Source organism: Engystomops pustulosus, chromosome 1 (assembly GCF_040894005.1).
Source record: "Engystomops pustulosus chromosome 1, aEngPut4.maternal, whole genome shotgun sequence".
Lineage (NCBI taxonomy): Eukaryota > Metazoa > Chordata > Amphibia > Anura > Leptodactylidae > Engystomops > Engystomops pustulosus.
The window spans coordinates 150,472,638-150,491,390 of NC_092411.1; the positions used below are offsets into that span (position 1 = coordinate 150,472,638).

At 41.7% G+C, this 18,753-nt stretch overlaps 1 protein-coding gene across 4 annotated transcripts; it reads left to right on the plus strand.

Moving 5' to 3' along the window:
- The first annotated feature begins 306 nt into the window (after positions 1-306).
- TLE5 (TLE family member 5, transcriptional modulator) lies at positions 307-17,433 on the plus strand. Of its 4 annotated transcripts, none has more exons than XM_072110737.1 (7): positions 307-718; positions 1,754-1,851; positions 4,958-5,021; positions 10,564-10,608; positions 12,090-12,152; positions 13,628-13,702; positions 15,078-17,433. In XM_072110737.1, the coding sequence occupies exons 1-7, from the start codon at positions 656-658 to the stop codon at positions 15,294-15,296; spliced, it is 627 nt and encodes a 208-aa protein (XP_071966838.1). In that variant the 5' UTR covers positions 307-655; the 3' UTR covers positions 15,297-17,433. The 4 variants fall into 4 exon arrangements, with proteins under 4 accessions (XP_071966838.1, XP_071966847.1, XP_071966855.1 ...); XM_072110746.1 differs by having other exon boundaries at positions 309-718; positions 15,081-17,433; XM_072110754.1 differs by having other exon boundaries at positions 315-688.
- Positions 17,434-18,753: the final 1,320 nt, after the last annotated feature.

The following is an 18,753-nucleotide window of genomic DNA, read 5'->3' on the forward strand; positions in this document are numbered from 1 at the left end:
TTTGTTAATGCATGTGTTAACATTGCGTTAGCAAGCGTATACGGTAATGTAATTAGACAAATTACCTCTCATCAGCTGTTGTAATGCGTTTCAAACGCAATTAAACGCAACCAAAACTCAACGTGTGAACGTGCCCTCAATGTAAACTCATGTGCGTTTTGGCCAAGTCCTTCACTTGCGTTTTGGGTGCGTTTAATAACGCAACAAAAACACAATATTGAAAATGCCCTCAGGAGGCGCTACACAGCAGGAGAGGTGCCTGTATTACTGGCTCCTTCTGGAAGTCTTCATAACAGCGCTGGAAGCGCCAGACCGTTTTCTGCAGTTCCGCTGCCGTCCTGCTGAGGGTGCTAGAGACCCATTCAGCCGCAGACGCCATTAAACAAAAGGATCCTGATTAGATTGAGAGCTGGGATCGAGGCGCAGAGCAGGGACAGGCCGGGGCCTTAGGAGAGGGGGTGAAGCGGGTGAAAGAGCGGGGCAGAGCATCGGGGAGGTCGGGCACAGGAGAACGGTGTACGGGCTAACGAGTGCGAGACAACGGGCCATTGAAGCTGCTGAGGGCATTGATCTTTGGCAGACCAGCAGGAGAGGCTGGTGCTGGAGGCACTGACACTGGGTACAGGATCACCACAGACCGGGGCCACAGAGGGACATGATGTTTCCTCAAAGCAGCGGCCGCCACTCGGTGAGGACAGGCCCGTCATTACTCCTTCGTGTGAGTGAGTGAGTGCGTGCTGTGTGTCATGTATGGAGCACGTTATATCCTGTGCTCATTACTACATACATGAACCCTATTCTGTGGCGTCTTTGCAAGTTGCACCTCTCGTTTTTCTAAGCCTATAATATTGTATAGTAGGATGAAATGTATTGTATGTGTACTGTGAGATATATACTGTTCATGTAGAAGAACATTGTATTACAGAGGCAGTGCACAGCAGCACTCTCCATGTGTTGCCATACAACCTTGGCGTAATACAAGGCCTCAGTTGGACCCCGGCACTGTGGTACCACTGATGTGTGTATACTGTATTGTTTTATGGGTGCTGGTTACTATATACCTACCATGTGTTGTATGCAGTATATTCAGGGTCACATTCTGGGAATACATTGTATAGATAAACTAATTCATTGAAGGTTTGTATTTACTACCGGTAGCACATACACAATTTCTAATACATTACCCTCATGTACAGTGTATTAATGGCCTCCATCATACGTTTACCTTCATGTATAGTGTATTAGACGCTACCATCATACGTTTACCTTCATGTATAGTGTATTAGACGCTACCATCATACGTTTACCTTAGTGTATAGTGTATTAGACGCTACCATCATACGTTTACCTTAATTACCTACGTGGTATATCTATTCCAGGAGGAACACATTCCCAATTGTACACCGCCCTGTTTCAACATGGTTGCATCTCTTCAGTACAGTGTAGGGAATTGGTTTGGCTGAGCGAGAGGCTTTAGTTCTCCTTCCAGAGAGTTTCCCCAATCTTACAAGAGGAGACTTGTGGAGGCTTCTAGTCATTAATGCTCCACTAGGGAAGTGTATGACTGCAGTTCACCATACAACAAGGTGCTGTCCTTATGACCATCGGGATCATGTTGGTGTGTCTGGATCTTGATTTCTGGTGCATTAAACCCTTTTGAGCTGCAGCATTGTGTGTAGTGAGTGTGCTAGCATGGCAGGAATGCTTTACGACTATAGAAATCATTATTTCACATCTCCCCTCTCCTTCTCAGAGCTCCTCTCACCTGCCCCAGCAACTCAAGTTCACCACCTCGGATTCCTGTGATCGCATTAAAGACGAGTTCCAGTTGCTGCAGGCGCAGTATCACAGGTAAGACAAGCCCTTGTGACATTAGTCTTCTCTAGCATGCTGAGGCCTCATCCAGTCTAATGAGTGTGTGCCATTGTGTCCACATGCTCGCCAGTCCTCACAATCCTGCTTGGCAGGCAGCTTGTATATTCCTCCACGACTCTTCCCACAGACAGTTGTCTCTTCACCTAAATCCTGGCCCGCAGCCAAGGCTCTGCTACTGTAATGAACTATGCTATGCCACTGTCACCGCAGCTCCCTCAGACGCTTCTGGATCGATCCTACGTGATGTGCATGGGTTTATTTTTCTTAAGCCTTAAGTTAATTTTGGGGATTGTCCCATCGTATAACCATCTTAATTTATTTTATAATGAATTCTTTCTAGCATCATGTGTGTTATTATTGCTCACCAAATTCATAATCCCACTTTTGTCATTGAATGTCAGCATACTAACTTACATGCTCTTGTCCTGCTTACTATAATAGTGTGTGGATGGATTTTGTGAATAAGACCCTTTCAAGACAATGAAGTTGTACCTCTATAGGGTTTGCTATACATACCCCCCCCCCCCCCCCCCCCCCCCTTAGCAATGATTTTGCCTTTGGACTTCATTCCCAGCTGCTTTTATTTCTGGCAGAATATATATTCCATATGCAGCGGCCTCTCTTTTGAGCTTGTGATGGGGTTATGCTTGTACCCAGTAGACAGTCTTGAATAAGCACAGCTCAAGTATTAAAGGGGTTGTACTCCTAAAATAACAGGATCAGAGTAAAGTAGGACATGGTGAAAGCTAAAAGAAATGAATATAGCATTTGTTCCAAGATGGGTATAAACATTTTCACCTATGTGCTGGCCAGTCGTGCATAGAGCAGTACACTAGCCTGTTGAGATGGAAGGAGGATTTTAGACTTCCCCATACAGTGTTCCTACTGTGTTTCCCTGAAAAATAAGACCTACCCCGAAAATATCTTCTGAACCATGGCACAATGTTTTGTGCCACAGAACCAGGGACATCTAATGTCCTGATATCCTAATGTCTTGTGTGCAATTTTATTTTAAAGCTCCCATTTCTGGCTGTAGCTTTAACTATGGGCATCTCTGTGTCTGATGTACCTAATAACATAATTAAATGAGATTCTCCTGTTTAAAATGTCTTCAGAACTGTGTTCTAGGTGCCATGATACAGTTATAGTTGTTTGAAATGTGCCCCCACTTCACCTGTCACCAGGATGGAGACGGAGGGGGAGGGAGCTGACTGATTCAATGTACTGCTAGAAGTTACATGGACAAAAGTACAAGAGGAGGAGGGTAGTGTATACTCCCTACCTGAACCACCAGGGTTGACAAAAATTATATGGCGTACAATACGGTAGAGGACCTATATTAAAACTTAGCTTTTATTAAATCTACTTTAATAAAAATATATAGAATGTAAATTGAACTCCAATGAGGAGCACTAAAAACACCAATCAGTGAGGAAAACTACTTAGGTGCTCCTTTCATAGGCATAATATACAGTGTCTTCTTTTACCCCAATATGCATAACAGACTGAGATATGGGTAGTCACATACCTGTAGCTATACGATGTGGGGGACATCTTCTGCATGCACTTCAGTGGTGTGCAGTCTTAAGATGTGGGCAAAATGGTATTGACCTCTGTCTATACCCATAGTGTGCACAGAAACGGAATGTAAAATAAGTGGGGAAAGGAAGGAGAGAACAATGTGTGTCTGATAAAAAAAAAAAACACAGGGAAGCACTCTTAGTTGTGTTGAGTGCGGGGTACCTTATAAAACCCTAAAAGGGAAGGGGAGGACTGGAATACCCTGTTTCACCCTAAGACCTCAACACGGGGCCGCAGCCCTAACCAGCTGCCACACCGTGTGGAACCTCTCCCTAATATAGGCCCACTGTCCCTATTTGTAGGGATGGAGGATCCATCAAATAGTGTAATAAACAAATACAGATAACGTATCTCTGAATAATTATTGGGAACCTATAACTCAAAGGGAAGAACCCTAGATAGTCAAGGAAATTGGTTAAACAAGCAAGTTTATAGGTTTCTTAGGCCACACCTACTCAAAAACCCTACATGCCATGTTTCACAGATGAAAATGGGCTCATCAGGGGCATAATAGACCTAGTACAAAAAAGCCATATAGAAGATCTAATCGGTCATATGCAGTAAAAGGAACCAATATAACTAATATAGAGGTGAGACCCTATCTTGTTTTTGGGAAAACCTCTTTTACCATTTACAGTACAGTGGCATAGTAGAGTAGTTGTATCTTATTTTCCATAATACATTTGGTGAAGTTTATTTTTACAAGATGAATCTGAAATCCCATAAAAAAGGGTCTCACTGAAGTCCTATGGGGGTCTCAATACGGCCCTAAACAACTCACAGATTGAGTAAAAATTCACTAATTTACTGTGTTACATGACCCTCTTCCCGTTCAACATCCATCTTGAAAAGTTTTCCCCCTCCCATACACGAATGTGCCACAAACAGGAAATTGATATCACCAGCCATTCCCATTTTATTTAGATGTATCCATGTAAATGTCTCTTCCTGTATATCAATTATGAGGTATCTTTTCTTGGAGGTAAAAATGGCATAGAGCATTCTTCCTCCTGTCACCAATAAATTGGCAACTGAGTGTTACTAGTTATTGCACACTCTGAGGCCCCATTTAGACCCATATCAAGTGCATTGAGGAAGTCTGACTAGATTTGGATTGCACAGAGATGTGGGGCCATACAAAGAGTCATTTTTTTTTTTGGATCAGAATAGCAGAATACTGTATATATGTATATTATGGCACCATGGTGAACTGACACATGGTTGGTCTCAAAAGAGCCTTATGGTGCCAAGTTATACTTCTCTAACATGAATGTAGCTTAGTAATGTAGTTAATACTGCGGCAGAAATTACACTTTAAAATGGCATTACCCTTCTCATAACTGCCGGCACATAGGAGGTCACTGTGCGTTTGAATTAGGTAGTCAAGTTAGGGTTAGTCAAGTGCCACATTCTGGATTAATGTCAGCATGTGGCACCCATAACACCTCTGTGACACATCAGTCATATGATCCTCTTCTAACAGATCCTTTATGTATTTCAGTCTTAAGCTGGAATGTGACAAGTTGGCCAGTGAGAAATCTGAGATGCAGAGGCACTACGTCATGGTAAGTTGTTAGAAAGAAAAGTATTGGACATCTTTTTATCTTCTGCACACTCAGGATTTAGAGGAAAATAAATTCTGTCTTTGCTCATGTTCTGACTGACATGCTGCCACCTTTAAAGGGCATTTTCTTTAACAAACGCTTATCTCTATAGGATATGGGAATAAAATGTCTGGCCGATGGTTGTCTCCTCTCTAAGGTGGTGTCCTATGATTTTCTGAATGAATGGTCCATTGTGCTATGTGGCTGCAGTAGATGGACAAGTGCTATAACTCTATTTGCAGCAGTCCCATACACATGGATTGGCCATCCGCGTGTGTGACTTCTGCTTTATTTAGATTAGGATATAAGCGGCCCCCATTCTCCAGATAAGTTGTCTGTGTGAGAAGAATCCCTCATGGTGGACAACTTATAAAGAATAACATGTCTAATGTTATGGGAACAGCTGTGGTGCTGTCCGTCTATTTGGAATCATGTAATACCTTGCTCATTGTTTTGATCTGTCATCCAGGGCTGGCACCAGCACTGGGCATACCTGGGCAAGTGCACGGCCCACATGAGGCTGTACATAAGGAATACATGAGGGTGAGGGGGGCTGTATCTAATAAATCCATAGGGGGTGAGGGGGCTTATATAAAATAACCATGAGGGGGCTGTTTGGTAAAATAAACAGTTGAATATTTGAGGGAACAGGAGACTGTTTTAGTTTTTGAGTTGTGAATGTTGTCATGTGAGCTCACTGCAATGGGGCCAGCTGTCAGTTGCCCAGGGGCCTACTGTAACCTGGAGCCGACACTGCTGTTATCCCAATAGTATCAGATTAGTCTCAGACTAACCTAAAACCAGGCTGCAATCTTCTACAGGTACCTTACTCCACAATGTGTAAGTGACAGATTCCCTCACACATCTGTTCCTAGCTATGTACGTGAGGGCATTTATGGTTACTACTGTGCACAATGGTGATTCAGACTATTACTCCACCAATGCTTCTTGCTTACTATGGAAAAGTGTAAAGGCACCCAAAAGGCTGATCACAGCAACATGTGTTCACATGTTGGTTCCATTACACTTCTATGTACCTGTGTCTTTTTGTCTCCTTTGATAGCTTTAGCCATGTTGCCCTCTCTCACTGCTCCAGCCCATCCTCATGGCATCTCCCACATTGTGTCTCCATCCTCACTGACAGGAATAGGGTAGGGGGAGGGGGCAGGGTGAGATATTAAGCAGAGACATGGAATTAAAGCATCATGGAGAGTCTGCACACAATACAGTAGTAGCAGTACTGCACTTGATGAACATTCAGAGATTATCACAAGGCACATAGGCAATTTATGTAAAAGACTGGCCACCTGCTTTGTTTGGCAAAGAAGTGGGTGTAGATAATTCTGCAAAGTACTTTGCTATGCACAGGGCTGGGCTCTTATGGACACATAAGTATCATTTTCTTTTAAATAGTTTCACAATATTTATGGCCTGTTCCGATTTCAATATCGTATAGCTAGAGGTCCAATTCCGTTTTAGTTTGGAGGCCCACATCAGCGGCGACATTGCCGCATCATCGTGTGCAACGGCCGGTAGATCTCATGGACGCGACTCTGCCGGCTAGAGAAGATAGAAGAGGAGACACGGGGAGCCACAACAGGGATCGGGACACCGGAGGGTGAGTATTAAGTTTTTATTTATTTTTTTACTATTTTATTATTGACTCGTGTATAAGGCGAGTTGAGGTTTTTCAGCACATTAGAGCCCCAAAAACCCTTCCGGGCTGACCTGGGGCGATGTCAATCAATCAGGGAATTTCCCTGCAGGCATTTCAATGCTTGAATCCCCATTTTTACCGATGATAATTCAGCTCTGGTGTAGAGATGAACCTTCATCAGGCCCATCATGTACTGTTACCGCATGGAGCATGATCTGCTGTAATAGTACATCCTAGAGTGGCAACTCTCTCTATTTTTCGTGGAATAAATAAATATGTCCTCAGGGTTATGCATTGTTTCCTATGGTTTTTCTTCCAGGGAATGTGGGGATTGAAGAAAACATGGACAATATCTTGCATTACTCTATGACTTGTTGACTTTCCATGGGTGGTCACTGCAGGAGGCAGAGGTTCCCTGCTTTACACTTTGGGGCTGCTGCTATCCAGGAGAGCACAGCCTCTGTGCTTTACACATGTATCTGACACAGTTTGCATAATTTTATTCCCACTTAAGAGGCCAGCTTCTCATTCAAGGGTCCTTGCTAACGCCAAGTTTTTGTGACCAATCTAGGAGGCTTCTTCTCTCTCCTTGGAAAAGCTCTTTCCTCTCAGTTCAGGGCAATTAGGTCTTTAATTACGTCTGCCAAGATGGAGCTGCAGATGTTTAAGCAGCCAGCAGCCGCTTCTGCTCACAATTAACCCCTGAGGGCAATTACACAAACCTTCCTGTTTTTATATGGGGTAATGATCCTTTCCTCCTAAAATCCACCTCAAGGGAACGGAATGCCAGTAAGTGTAAACAAACAGAGCTTGTTCGTGGGCATTGTTAGATTGCTGCTTGCTATAACTACTAGAATAGCAGACTCAATACCTGTATGTTCATCTCTGACTCTGTGCTGGAAATGTAAGGGTTAGATTGGACAGCCAAGACTTGGAAGCAGGAGAAACCAGAGTTTGAGTAGTTTAGAACTGGCTGCCAAAAAATAAATCCACCTCGCTTCTGCCCCCCCCCCCTCCTCTCCACTCAGCAGGTCTCCTGGCTTATCCCTCTCTTGTGGGGTTATGCCATTCATTCACTCTTCCAGACAGCTGCTTGTTCCAGGGTGGGGAGGGGAGAGGGCCAGGGCACAGTGTAAATCTGCTTAAAAATCTTTCTGGGACTTGTAAGACAAAGAGGTCAGACTTTGGAGTGGAGGTGGAGGGGTTGGAGTCAGAGGAGGTATTTAACTGTTTCAGGCCCTTATGTTACTGTTTGTAAACTATGCACATATCCATAAATGATAGGCTTTACTAAAGTCCCAGAACTAAAGTTGCTTAGATTGTTCTTGCACCATGTTTATGCAGATGTGATGTTGAAACATAACTGTAATTTCATTGTTTTTATAATGCATTGACAAACTCTGTGTGAATATGACCTAATGAGAATAAACTTTAACTAACATAAGCAGGTTCCTTATCTCTGAATCTACCATTTTTGCACAGTAGTATGCAATCTGTTGTATGTGGTTGCGTAACATAACTGCAATGTTGTCTTAGTCCATCACACCTAATTGTCAGAAATACGTGGCCCAATCACATATACATTTTACATGTAAACAGTGAATGACATGTAGTTCTTGTAACTGATCGTATGTGCTTCAGTTAAAAAACTTAAATATATTACATACGATTGGGCCAAACCCCTCCGCTTTACATTTGAAACGTAACTCAAACATCACACGTGACTGTGACCTTTAATCTTTTTATCGACAAGGGCTCATCTCGTATGTTCTCACAGGGTGGCACTTTATGAGATGTCCTGGATTCTAGGAGCCATAACTTTGGATCCCTGGCACCTAGAATCTCTACAACATTTTTTCTTTAACATGAAATATGATATATATGATGGCACAATTTATAAATTAAGATTATTCTACAGTGGGTATGGAAAGTATTCAGACCCTATGCTGTAACAGTTGCTGTCCCAATTTCTTCTGATCCTACTTGAGAGGGTTCTATTCCTTCATTGGAGCCCAGCTGTTTTTAATTAAACTGATTGGACTTGATTAGGAAAGGCGCACACACCTGTTTATACTCTTCCTCGACCTGGCCGTCTAGGTAAACTATGCAACCGTGGGAGAAGAGCCTTGGGGAGAGAGGTGAAGAAGAACCCCAAGATCACTGTGGCTGAGCTCCAGAGATGCAGTAGGGAGATGGGAGAAAGTTCCACAAAGTCTACTACCACTGCAGCCCTCCACCAGTTGGAGCTTTATAGCAGAGTGTGCCGACAGAAGCCAGTTTTCAAAAAAAAAAAAAAAAAACACATGAAGGGCTCTCAGACTATGAGAAATAAGATTCTCTGGTCTAATGAGACAAAGATTGAACATTTTGATGTTAATTCTACCTGTACGTGTGGAGAAAACCACACTGCTCATCACCTGCCAAATACAATCCTGATAAAGTAAAGCATCCAGAGCACTTCCCTTAAAGGACACCTTTCATCAGGTCTCTGTCACTATTTCTGTCACCTCTACCTGTTGGAGCAGCTCACAAGGATCCCACCCCAGCCTTTATCTAGTTATTTCATACATTAATCATTATAAAATATTTTCTTTATTATGTAAATGAGGCTGGTCACATGGTCAGAGGCAGTGATGTCACCCGTTCCCCCTCCCCTCTCCTCCCCCTGCTCATGTCTGTGTGTAATGTATTGTAAAGCATTGCTAGTGTGTGTGCTGCATCTGCTGACATGCTGCATCCTCCTAATACACAGACATCAGCTACGCAAGTGCCTGACATGTTCTGCTGTAACATGGCTGCCTGGAGCTGCTGTATCTCTCCTAAACACACACACATGCTGCAGGGGGCGTGGCCACCAGCACCAGGAAGCACATCATTATACAACCTCACACCATTTATACAGGCTGTCAGTCATGCACTGGGGGTGTGGCTGTACCTCCCACTCATGAATAAGCTGGACAGCTTGAATATGCTAATGACTCATTGGACATTTCACAGGTCATTTGCATACAGCTTTAGGACCTCATTGCTTAAGTTTACAGGCATATAGAGGGATAATGAAGGGATAGAGGCAATGCTCTAATGGCAGTTTATGAAAATCTATTTAGATTAAGGGGGTAATTTTGCATGACGGGTTCTCTTTAAGGTCACAGTGGGCAGAGGGTTCTGTCTTTCACTATGGGTCTTCTGTAAGTTGGGTGTTTTTAAGTAGAGGACCGCCTGTATATTGCTTTTTACACTTTAAAGGGGTTGCATTTCATTCCATTGTTGTTACTAGAATGGAATGTGAAAAACCATTACAAAAGTACCTGTGAAAATAATTGTGCCTCAAGTCAAAATAACAATAGTAAAATGGAAATGTGGTAAATGGAAAATATTAAAAAAAATTTTTTGAAAATGTAGTCAATATTTTAACCGAAATTTTAAAAATTTCTGCTAGCATATGCTGTGTATAGGCCTAAGCCTGGCCAAAAGTTGCCACATAGACCTTGTCTTTGGTTTCAGCAATACTTACTGTTTGTCATTTGTCAGTTTATTGCATTGATCTCATCTCGGGTATGAGGGTGCGGTCACCCGGGGCACTTGCTTTGCATTTGAAAACACAATGCAGATGCCTGGGGGTGAGGCATGATCACATGTGGGTCAATGGAATCACATGTGATGCGAGCGTTTTACATTGCGTTCCTAAACACAATATAAATGCCCTGTGTGAGCAGATGCTGAGGACCAGGTGAAAAATCGCCTCTCTTGTGGTCCTCTACATCCAGGATATCTCGGGTTTTTTTAGAACTAGGCATCTAATATAGTTCTATATATTGTTTTAATCTTTAAACTCTCTCTTCTCAGTATTACGAAATGTCTTATGGACTGAACATTGAAATGCACAAACAGGTGAGTGCTTGTCTAGAGGTATACTGTGAATTTATGGGAAGCTCCTTATGAACCCTTGAGGAGTTATCGCTTTATGTCATAGTTACAGTTGACATTAGTATGTTAATATGGAGACAGAATTACCAATGGCTATTATCCACATGATTCTAGGAGAATCTGTTCAGTGCCAAGAATCAGCCTGTGTGGAATTCACTGCATGGAAAATGCATGCACAATTTTTTTTTTTTTTTTTTTTTGCAGACCGTGTGCCCAAGTACACAATGGCCCTTAATGGCACTTTTTATTGTAAACTTCTAGATAGATCTTTAATGTGCCATGGTCTATGATGGTGTTATAGGTCTTAGATGGACATTACAAGATTTCCATTACGTTTTACAGTGCAATTTAGCAATGAGTATCTTTTTTATTTCTGTGCATCACTTTTTTAGTTGAGGAGGTTCACCTCTTAAAATAGCAGGATGCTTTATGGAAAGATTAAAAGATTCTCTAATAACATAAAGAAAAGCAATGACATGATTTTGTGTTGTAAGAAAGAATTTGCTGCCATACTGGTATGCAGTGGCAGATTGTATTGCAGCACCAGGACTTTCTCTATTTAAGTTTAACCCTATATCGAGCCAAACACTACATCTATGGGGTTTGATTCTGGTCACTGTAAATATACAGCTTACGTTTAAAGCTCCTGCAATCCACTTTTGTCTTCTCCTGTCCACACTACATTGTTCTGAATGAGCCATATGAAGTGTCTATAGGACCAGGTGATGCTGTGATGGGACTTGTCAGCAGCCATGGCACATTATGGACAGGTATAATGTCACTGCAGAAGTGGCCATTATCGAAGTGTCACAAACTCTTCAACAAGCTGGGAGTGTCCTATGTGATACGGATCTATTCTAGGGATAGTTCATCGAGTTTTAAAACCCACAATACCCCTTTTAAATATAACAATTCCTAAAAGTTGAATATATACAAGCTGAGATTAGTTTCACACAAAGTATCCACATGTTTACCACAAATTACTGGGTAGGAACCTTCTTCTGATTTTAACAATAGACCATGTTATAACATATGTGCCAGAACCATCAGTCAGGCACTTCAGAGCTGCTACAAGCTGCTGTCAGTGTATTAAAATAATGACATGCAGAGTCTTTCATTTAGCCTAGGATTTGGCTTTTCTGTTTGGTGAATTATGATGTAACACAGCTTGAGGTTGAATTACATGGAAGAGGTCTACTAAAGTGGTGTGACTACTGCAAAATGTTCCAAACTGGTACTATAAAGTGTGTAGGTGTAAATGCAGAGGAACTAGAAACTTATGATTGATATTTGCAAATATGCATTTATCCATATTAATAAGTCCATTATTAATCAAAAAATAAATGCTCTGTCAATGATGGGATCTTGTGATGTACTTTCATGTTTTGTCCTCCTTTTATAGAAAGTTAATCTATTTGTAACCCCCTTCTTTTCCTGTCTAACAGGCTGAAATTGTGAAGAGGTTGAATGGAATCTGTGCGCAGGTGTTGCCTTATCTTTCTCAGGAGGTATGTCTCCTCACAGTGCTTCAGTCCTCGTTGTAGTTAAAGCGGTTGCCCACTTTTCCTCTTGTTATTTTGTAGTGGTAATTTATTGGGTAATTTTAACAATATACATCTATTAACAGTTCTGCTCTGCTTTCTTGGTATGTGAAGCAAAGCCTCCTGTCTCTTACCTCATCAGCTAGAGATTCGGTAAATGGAGGGTGATGTGATCTCTAACTGGAGACCATTCGTGGACAGTTTGAGATTACGTGGCCCCCCCCTCCCATCTGCAGCCATTTTATGGACAGGAATCTCTGGTTGATGAGGTAAAAAGACAGGAGGCTTCGCTTCAAATATCAAGAGAGCAGAGCATAACTTTTAATAGATGTATATTGGTAAATTACCTTATATCCTGCCCTCCACTCTTACACCCAATTACAAAAAAACATGAGGTGAAAGTAGCCAACCCCTTTAATGATGTTATGGAGTGGGGGGGATTTATCAAATGCTGGTGCTCTGTGCCCTGGCCTATGATAAAGACATGCCGCCACAGCGGTTTAAGCCTCACGTCTGATCTGTCATGGTTTTTGGTAAAAATCTGCAAACATTCACTGATGAGTGCTTGCAGGATTTAGAAAGCGTGAAGGCACAGGGAAGGAACGCCTAGTGTCGGCCCACTCAGCCGGCAGCTGCACCCCTTCTAGGCGTGATGCTGTTGTACTATAATAATCTTGCACACTGCAAGAAATTGCCATTATTTCAGTGCTTCTACGCCAGAAACCCAAATCTCAACCATTGTATTTATACATTATATTAGGTTCTGTTAGACCTGTCACCAGCTTTACCATCGCTATACTAACCGCACACTCGCCTAAAGTATGAAATCCCCTTTTAGCGTTTCCCCTTTAGATACTAATTGTCCTTTTACATGAATGTAAATAATTCCCCTCCAAGTCATGTGCAAGGTCATATACTCTGAGAGGCTAAGGGGTTCTCTTAATGCAGCTATCTTGGACTCACACTCAACTACTTAGCATTTTAAAGATTAGAATCTTTGCTTCAAAAATGTTCCACATAACGTATTCGTATTATAATGCTTATTATTGCCTACGTGGTTTGTTGGGTAAAAATGGCAACATTATTATTACCATGGGGACTTTGCTTGTCTGCACCCAACTTTAGAGAAGTAGACCTGGAAAAGCTACCAACCAGTCTCTGCATCTATAGACAGCATGTGGGGATCCTCCATTAGTCCCCTTTAAATCATGGTCTGACATTAGCTGTTGGAAAAGTAGGTGTATGGGCAAAAATTATTTAAGGTGCATAGTCACCAGTGGCAAGCACTAAATGGCAGTTACGCTCCAGGTCTTACTAAATTCTCCACTGGAAAAAGTGGCTTGTAGCAGAAAAAATTAAAGGAAGGAAATAATAACTTCCTGGTCCTGTAATTTTAAATGTCGTTTACCTGTATGATTAAATAATGAAATCTCTTCTTGTAGCACCAGCAGCAGGTCCTTGGAGCTATTGAGCGGGCAAAACAAGTGACTGCGCCAGAGCTGAACTCCATCATCCGTGTACGTGAGAAATATTAAGGGGGTTTGTTGGAATGTTTGACATAAGGTTTTTATAAATCTTCCCTTGACATATCGGCAATATTCTTGACCACTTTAAGGTGCTTTTTTAACTGTTTTGATTATATGTGTCTTAAAGTGAACCTTTCGCCAGGAAAGCCATTTTTAGCTGGTGACTGGTTCCAATAGCCTATGCTATGCTGATTTTTAAAATGCATTTTTCAGCATTTAGAATAGTTTTTAGTAGTTTAAGTCAAATTACCTGGCTCCCTGTCAGCAGCATGTGGGTGAGTCCCTGGGGAGGGGTAGCTGCAGCCTGTCTGTCTCCTCTCCTCCACACTCATGCAGCTCAGGCAGGCAGGGGAGGTGGGGGGATGGTGTGGAGTAGAGGAAGAATGAATAAGGAGTCACGGGCTGCACTGCTCCTCCCGGACTCTCCACACACTGCTGGCAGGGACCAGATGAATTAAACTTTTATAAACTACTGAAATGGTTGTCCTGACAAGAGGATTTTTAAAAGCATAGCAAAGGCTATTGGCATCTGACAGCAGCTAGAAATGACATTCCTAGCAACAGATTCACTTTAAGTAAGGTTTTACAGATGACCTTATACTAGTCCATGTGAAGTTAGGCTACCAACCAGTGTTTTACATGGCTGCTAGGTGGGCAGCCATATTGATTGATTGTTTTGGCTGGTTTTTCAGAAACTGATGATAAAACCTCATTGTAATTGATTGTATTCATAAACCTATATCTAAGTATGCATTTATTGGGAAAATAATGGTACTTTTCTGTTACCCTTTTTGCAAAAATAGCCACCATATGGACAAATGATAATATAAGTAGTAAAATAAAACATAATATATGTAATTACACATTCACATTTGGTTACAAACTTTTTGAACTGGATCTGTTCTTTCATAAGCAGCCATCTTTTACATCATTGGATTTTATTTGAGCTGCTTCAAAACTGCCAAATGTTAATTGATGTTCTCTTGGCACAGATTCTGGGCTTGGAGGGTGTTCATGTCCACAGTTTGATGGCAGATTGCTCTCCTGTGTAACTGCCACCACCAGGTTCATGCTTTCACATTGACAATCCATTTTAGGATGGTGATCAGGGAGTGAATTAATGGGAGCATCTTGCCATTGCAGACTGTGCCTCCATTATGTTCTTTATAACGTCATGGGAATCTATGTGCCTATAATTGGCACAGGATGGAGGGCAGACAATACAGGTCTTCCTCGCATTATCCCATGTAATTATTGCAAGTCATATATCAGCTTCTGGAACTTTTAGTCATCTTTCATGCTGTTGCTGGCAGTGGTGACTGTCCAGGCTGACATGTTTTTTTTAATTCATTTTCCTTTCGTACAGCAGCAGCTCCAAGTTCATCAGCTGTCCCAACTACAGGCACTTGCTCTCCCTCTCACGCCACTTCCAGTGGGGCTACAGGCGCCCTCTCTGCCTGTCAGTGCCAGCAGCGGGCTTCTCTCCCTTTCTGCCTTGGGCTCCCAAGGACATCTTCCCAAGGAGGACAAGAATGGCCACGATGGGGATCCTCGACCTGATGATGATGGTGACAAATCCGATTAAAACCATGGATGAAAAGGAGATGGATAAAGGTGCAGCGCAGTAGTAACTCTAACACTGCCAGGTGGAGTTACTTTGTAGAGCCTTATCCCATCATGCACTGGAACAGCTTCTTGTGTCCAAGGCTATCTGAAAGCAGGACACTGGCAGCCGAGGGGGTTAATGCATTTCTTGACACTGTATATGTATGTGTACATATATAGAATGTACCGCGAACTGTATTGTAAATTGGCTGATTTTCCTTCTACTTAAAGCACAACCCCCATCTTTTCTACAGAGTTTACCTTTCCATGTTGATACATTAGTGTAGTGCTTCTTTTAAACGCAGCCATGGGGCACCATTATTTGGAGGCTATTGTGTGGAGAAGAGGTTAGCTGGCCCCTTATTTACTGCTGTGTAATTGGCTTTCTTTCCACCTCACCCTTGTCGCATGGCAGCAGAATGTAATCCAATACAAAACAGGCACCTGATGTCTGCTCGCAGGAGAGGGGACCATTCTATGTGCTGTACTTGGGGAAATGCATTGAAAATGCCATCACCAGTCTTATGCATTAGTTTGTCAAGGTTTGGGGACAGGCACACAAAATAATTTTTGCTATTTTTTTTTTTTTATATTAGATTATAAAATAAAAGCGAAAGCTCATTTTAATGTCAAAAAGACCTTTCACGGTGGATGCCTTCTTGCTGCACATGCCTATGTTTTCTTCAGTTCTGTTGGTTTTTCTCTGCGCTTTTCTAGTATTTGGGTGAAGGGAGCTTTTCGGATAGTCCTCTACCTTTTCCTGAGTATTGCTTGAACTTCTGTTACTTGGAAGATATTTTTCTATTTGCTGACAGGAAGGATTATTTATTTTTTATGGGAATTAAAACGGTCATCATTTCATTTTTGGTGACTTTTTGATCAATGAAGATATTGATGATATGTTTTGGACACGTACATCCATAAGACATCTGTTTAATGTCCAATGATAGCATCCAATTCTGAACAGAGGCATAAAATAGCCTGCAGTCCCCAAAGTCAAGCGCCAGGTAGGTTCCCTATAAAGCTATTTAATGATACCTATACAGAAGCCCTCTCCTGAAAGTGCAGTCTCCCAGTAAAGTGCTCTTTGCTTACTGCAGAAAGCATTTAAGTATTAGAGTTGGCCTACTTGCCAGAGAGGAGTCTGCAGCATTCAGCAAAGGTGTCTTTAAGCAGCTGTCCATGGCTCCTACTTGGCATTGTATTTTTGCAGGGTCATAGCTGCTGGCATACTTTAATTCTGGTCCCATTATAGGTGCCATTTGGGAGATTTCTGTCACTAGAGGGTTTTTTTTTTTTTTAGATATATAAGATCATGAAATGCTGCTGGTTCAACCCAGACAATATTCTATCTACATAATGTGTCAATGTGATTCCTAGACCGAGCGCTCAAGGACCAGTTATACACTATTTGCTATGGGAGCCCTCGCATATTTAGACAACTTCTTTATATTCAGCACATCTATGGCAGATACAACCTCCATGATCTTGGCTCAGGGAATAAACATTGACATTAAAAGACATCTACCACTAGGATGGAAGACCATATGCAAATGAGCCTGAGGGTCTCCAAGCTCCAGGCTTCAGGCTCATTTCCATACAGTCCTTCATCCTGGTGGTAGATGCCCTTTAATGTAAGTGACCTGTATTCCGCAGTGTTGATCTGGCATCATTCATTAATGACAGAAGTCCCTTTTTAGTAACCTGCTATTAGTAAATGAATATTGTCAATTCTTTACTGTGGAAAGGATTACAAAGTCTCTGCAAAACAGCGCTGCATCTTTAATCCCAATGTAGCGAGGAGGATTTTTGTTAAAATAACCCTCTGTTGGCCAAACCATTTCAGGAGGTGAAAAGTAATTCAAATAAAGAAAAATATATAACACCCTTCCATATATCTGTAAGGTAGCGTGTGTACTCAGACCAGGTGTGTGATCTGTACATAGTCCTGTAGAAATGCTCAGATGCTTCATTTATATTTTCTTATTTTCCTTTTTTTTTTTTTTTTTTTTTTCTTTTTAATAATTATTCTTTGTGTCTGATCACTGACCATGTTGATATTCTGTGTGGAGGGTGTGACTGTGCCTTTTTCAATAAATTGTTTCAATGCCTGCTCAGTTTGTGTGTCTTATTGTCTATTGGGTTGATGTCTAGGGAATAGCTAGAACATCCTTACCATTGGCCATGTAGGAGTTGTTTTTTAGATATGTATTACTGTACTGTGGTACATGGGGGGGGGGGGGGGAGAGGCGGTCCCTACAGCTTATGAATGGCATCTAGGTAAGACCAGCCAAAAATGTCCTACTAATATCTGCTCCACATGGCACATATATATTTTTCTAGAAGAACTTTATGAACGCAGACACTTGACCATTGGTTTCCGAGACTACATATTAGCAGCTCTTCATGCTGCATAGGTATTACATAGAAGGTGGACATGTGGGGGCTCTTTCCTCCTCATTAATATTCAAACTGTTAACTTGGTCCCAACGAAAAGGAACGAAAAAAATAAAATGTCCAGCTACAAGCTCACAACAAGAGCGAGAAATACAGGAGAACCTGTATTTTGGAACAGAACGCCGGCTGAACACAGAAGAAGAAGAAGAAGAAATGGTTAAATAGCTTATACTCTATAGGTCTCATAATGTAGAAGCTTTATTATAGATAATACAGCACACACAACAGATACAGGTTATGTGTTCCCAACTCCTTGGTTATGATAAAGAGCTCATGAAGAGTGTAAACGTGTAGTCTGGAATAAAGTTTTTGAAGAGACCTTCAGAGCTGGTGGCATAGCGATAGACTGTGGGGCACATTTATGAAGGGCTGTGTGCCAGATTTCTGGGGGACTTTGCACATTCTTTTCGGTCTCCAACAAAACAATTGAAGCAGAGGTAGGATGGTGTCCCAAAATCCTGTGAAGATTTACATAGGGCCTGTAACTGGTACTGAATATACACAACCTACTCAAAAAAAACAGATTTGCACAGAAAAGCATAAAATGTATTTTATTGAACATATACTGAAAAAACATACACAAAATAAAAATGCACAAAAACAGACATTTACACATTGGGAGGTAACTAGTTAATACTGGGGAGGATGGTTAAAAACAACAGCAAGGAGGCATAAAAAAATGACAAGATGTTTCATGAATGATTAAAGTCAGACTGAAGTGCCAATATAAGCAGTGATGAAGTGAATTAGAGGTGGATAATGAAATCCTATATAACAATTACCTAGGCACCAGAAGTATATGGCCTCCAAGATGAAGAGACACCCTGACGCGCGTTTCGGCACGCTGCCTTCGTCAAGGGGTAAAGCAACACAGACACTGAGCAGTATTTAAACAAGTACTAGCCAATAGGGATCTGATATCCACACCTGTAGATCGTAAGCTGGTTTTAAGTGTGTATCGCGGATACCAGTCCGGGTTC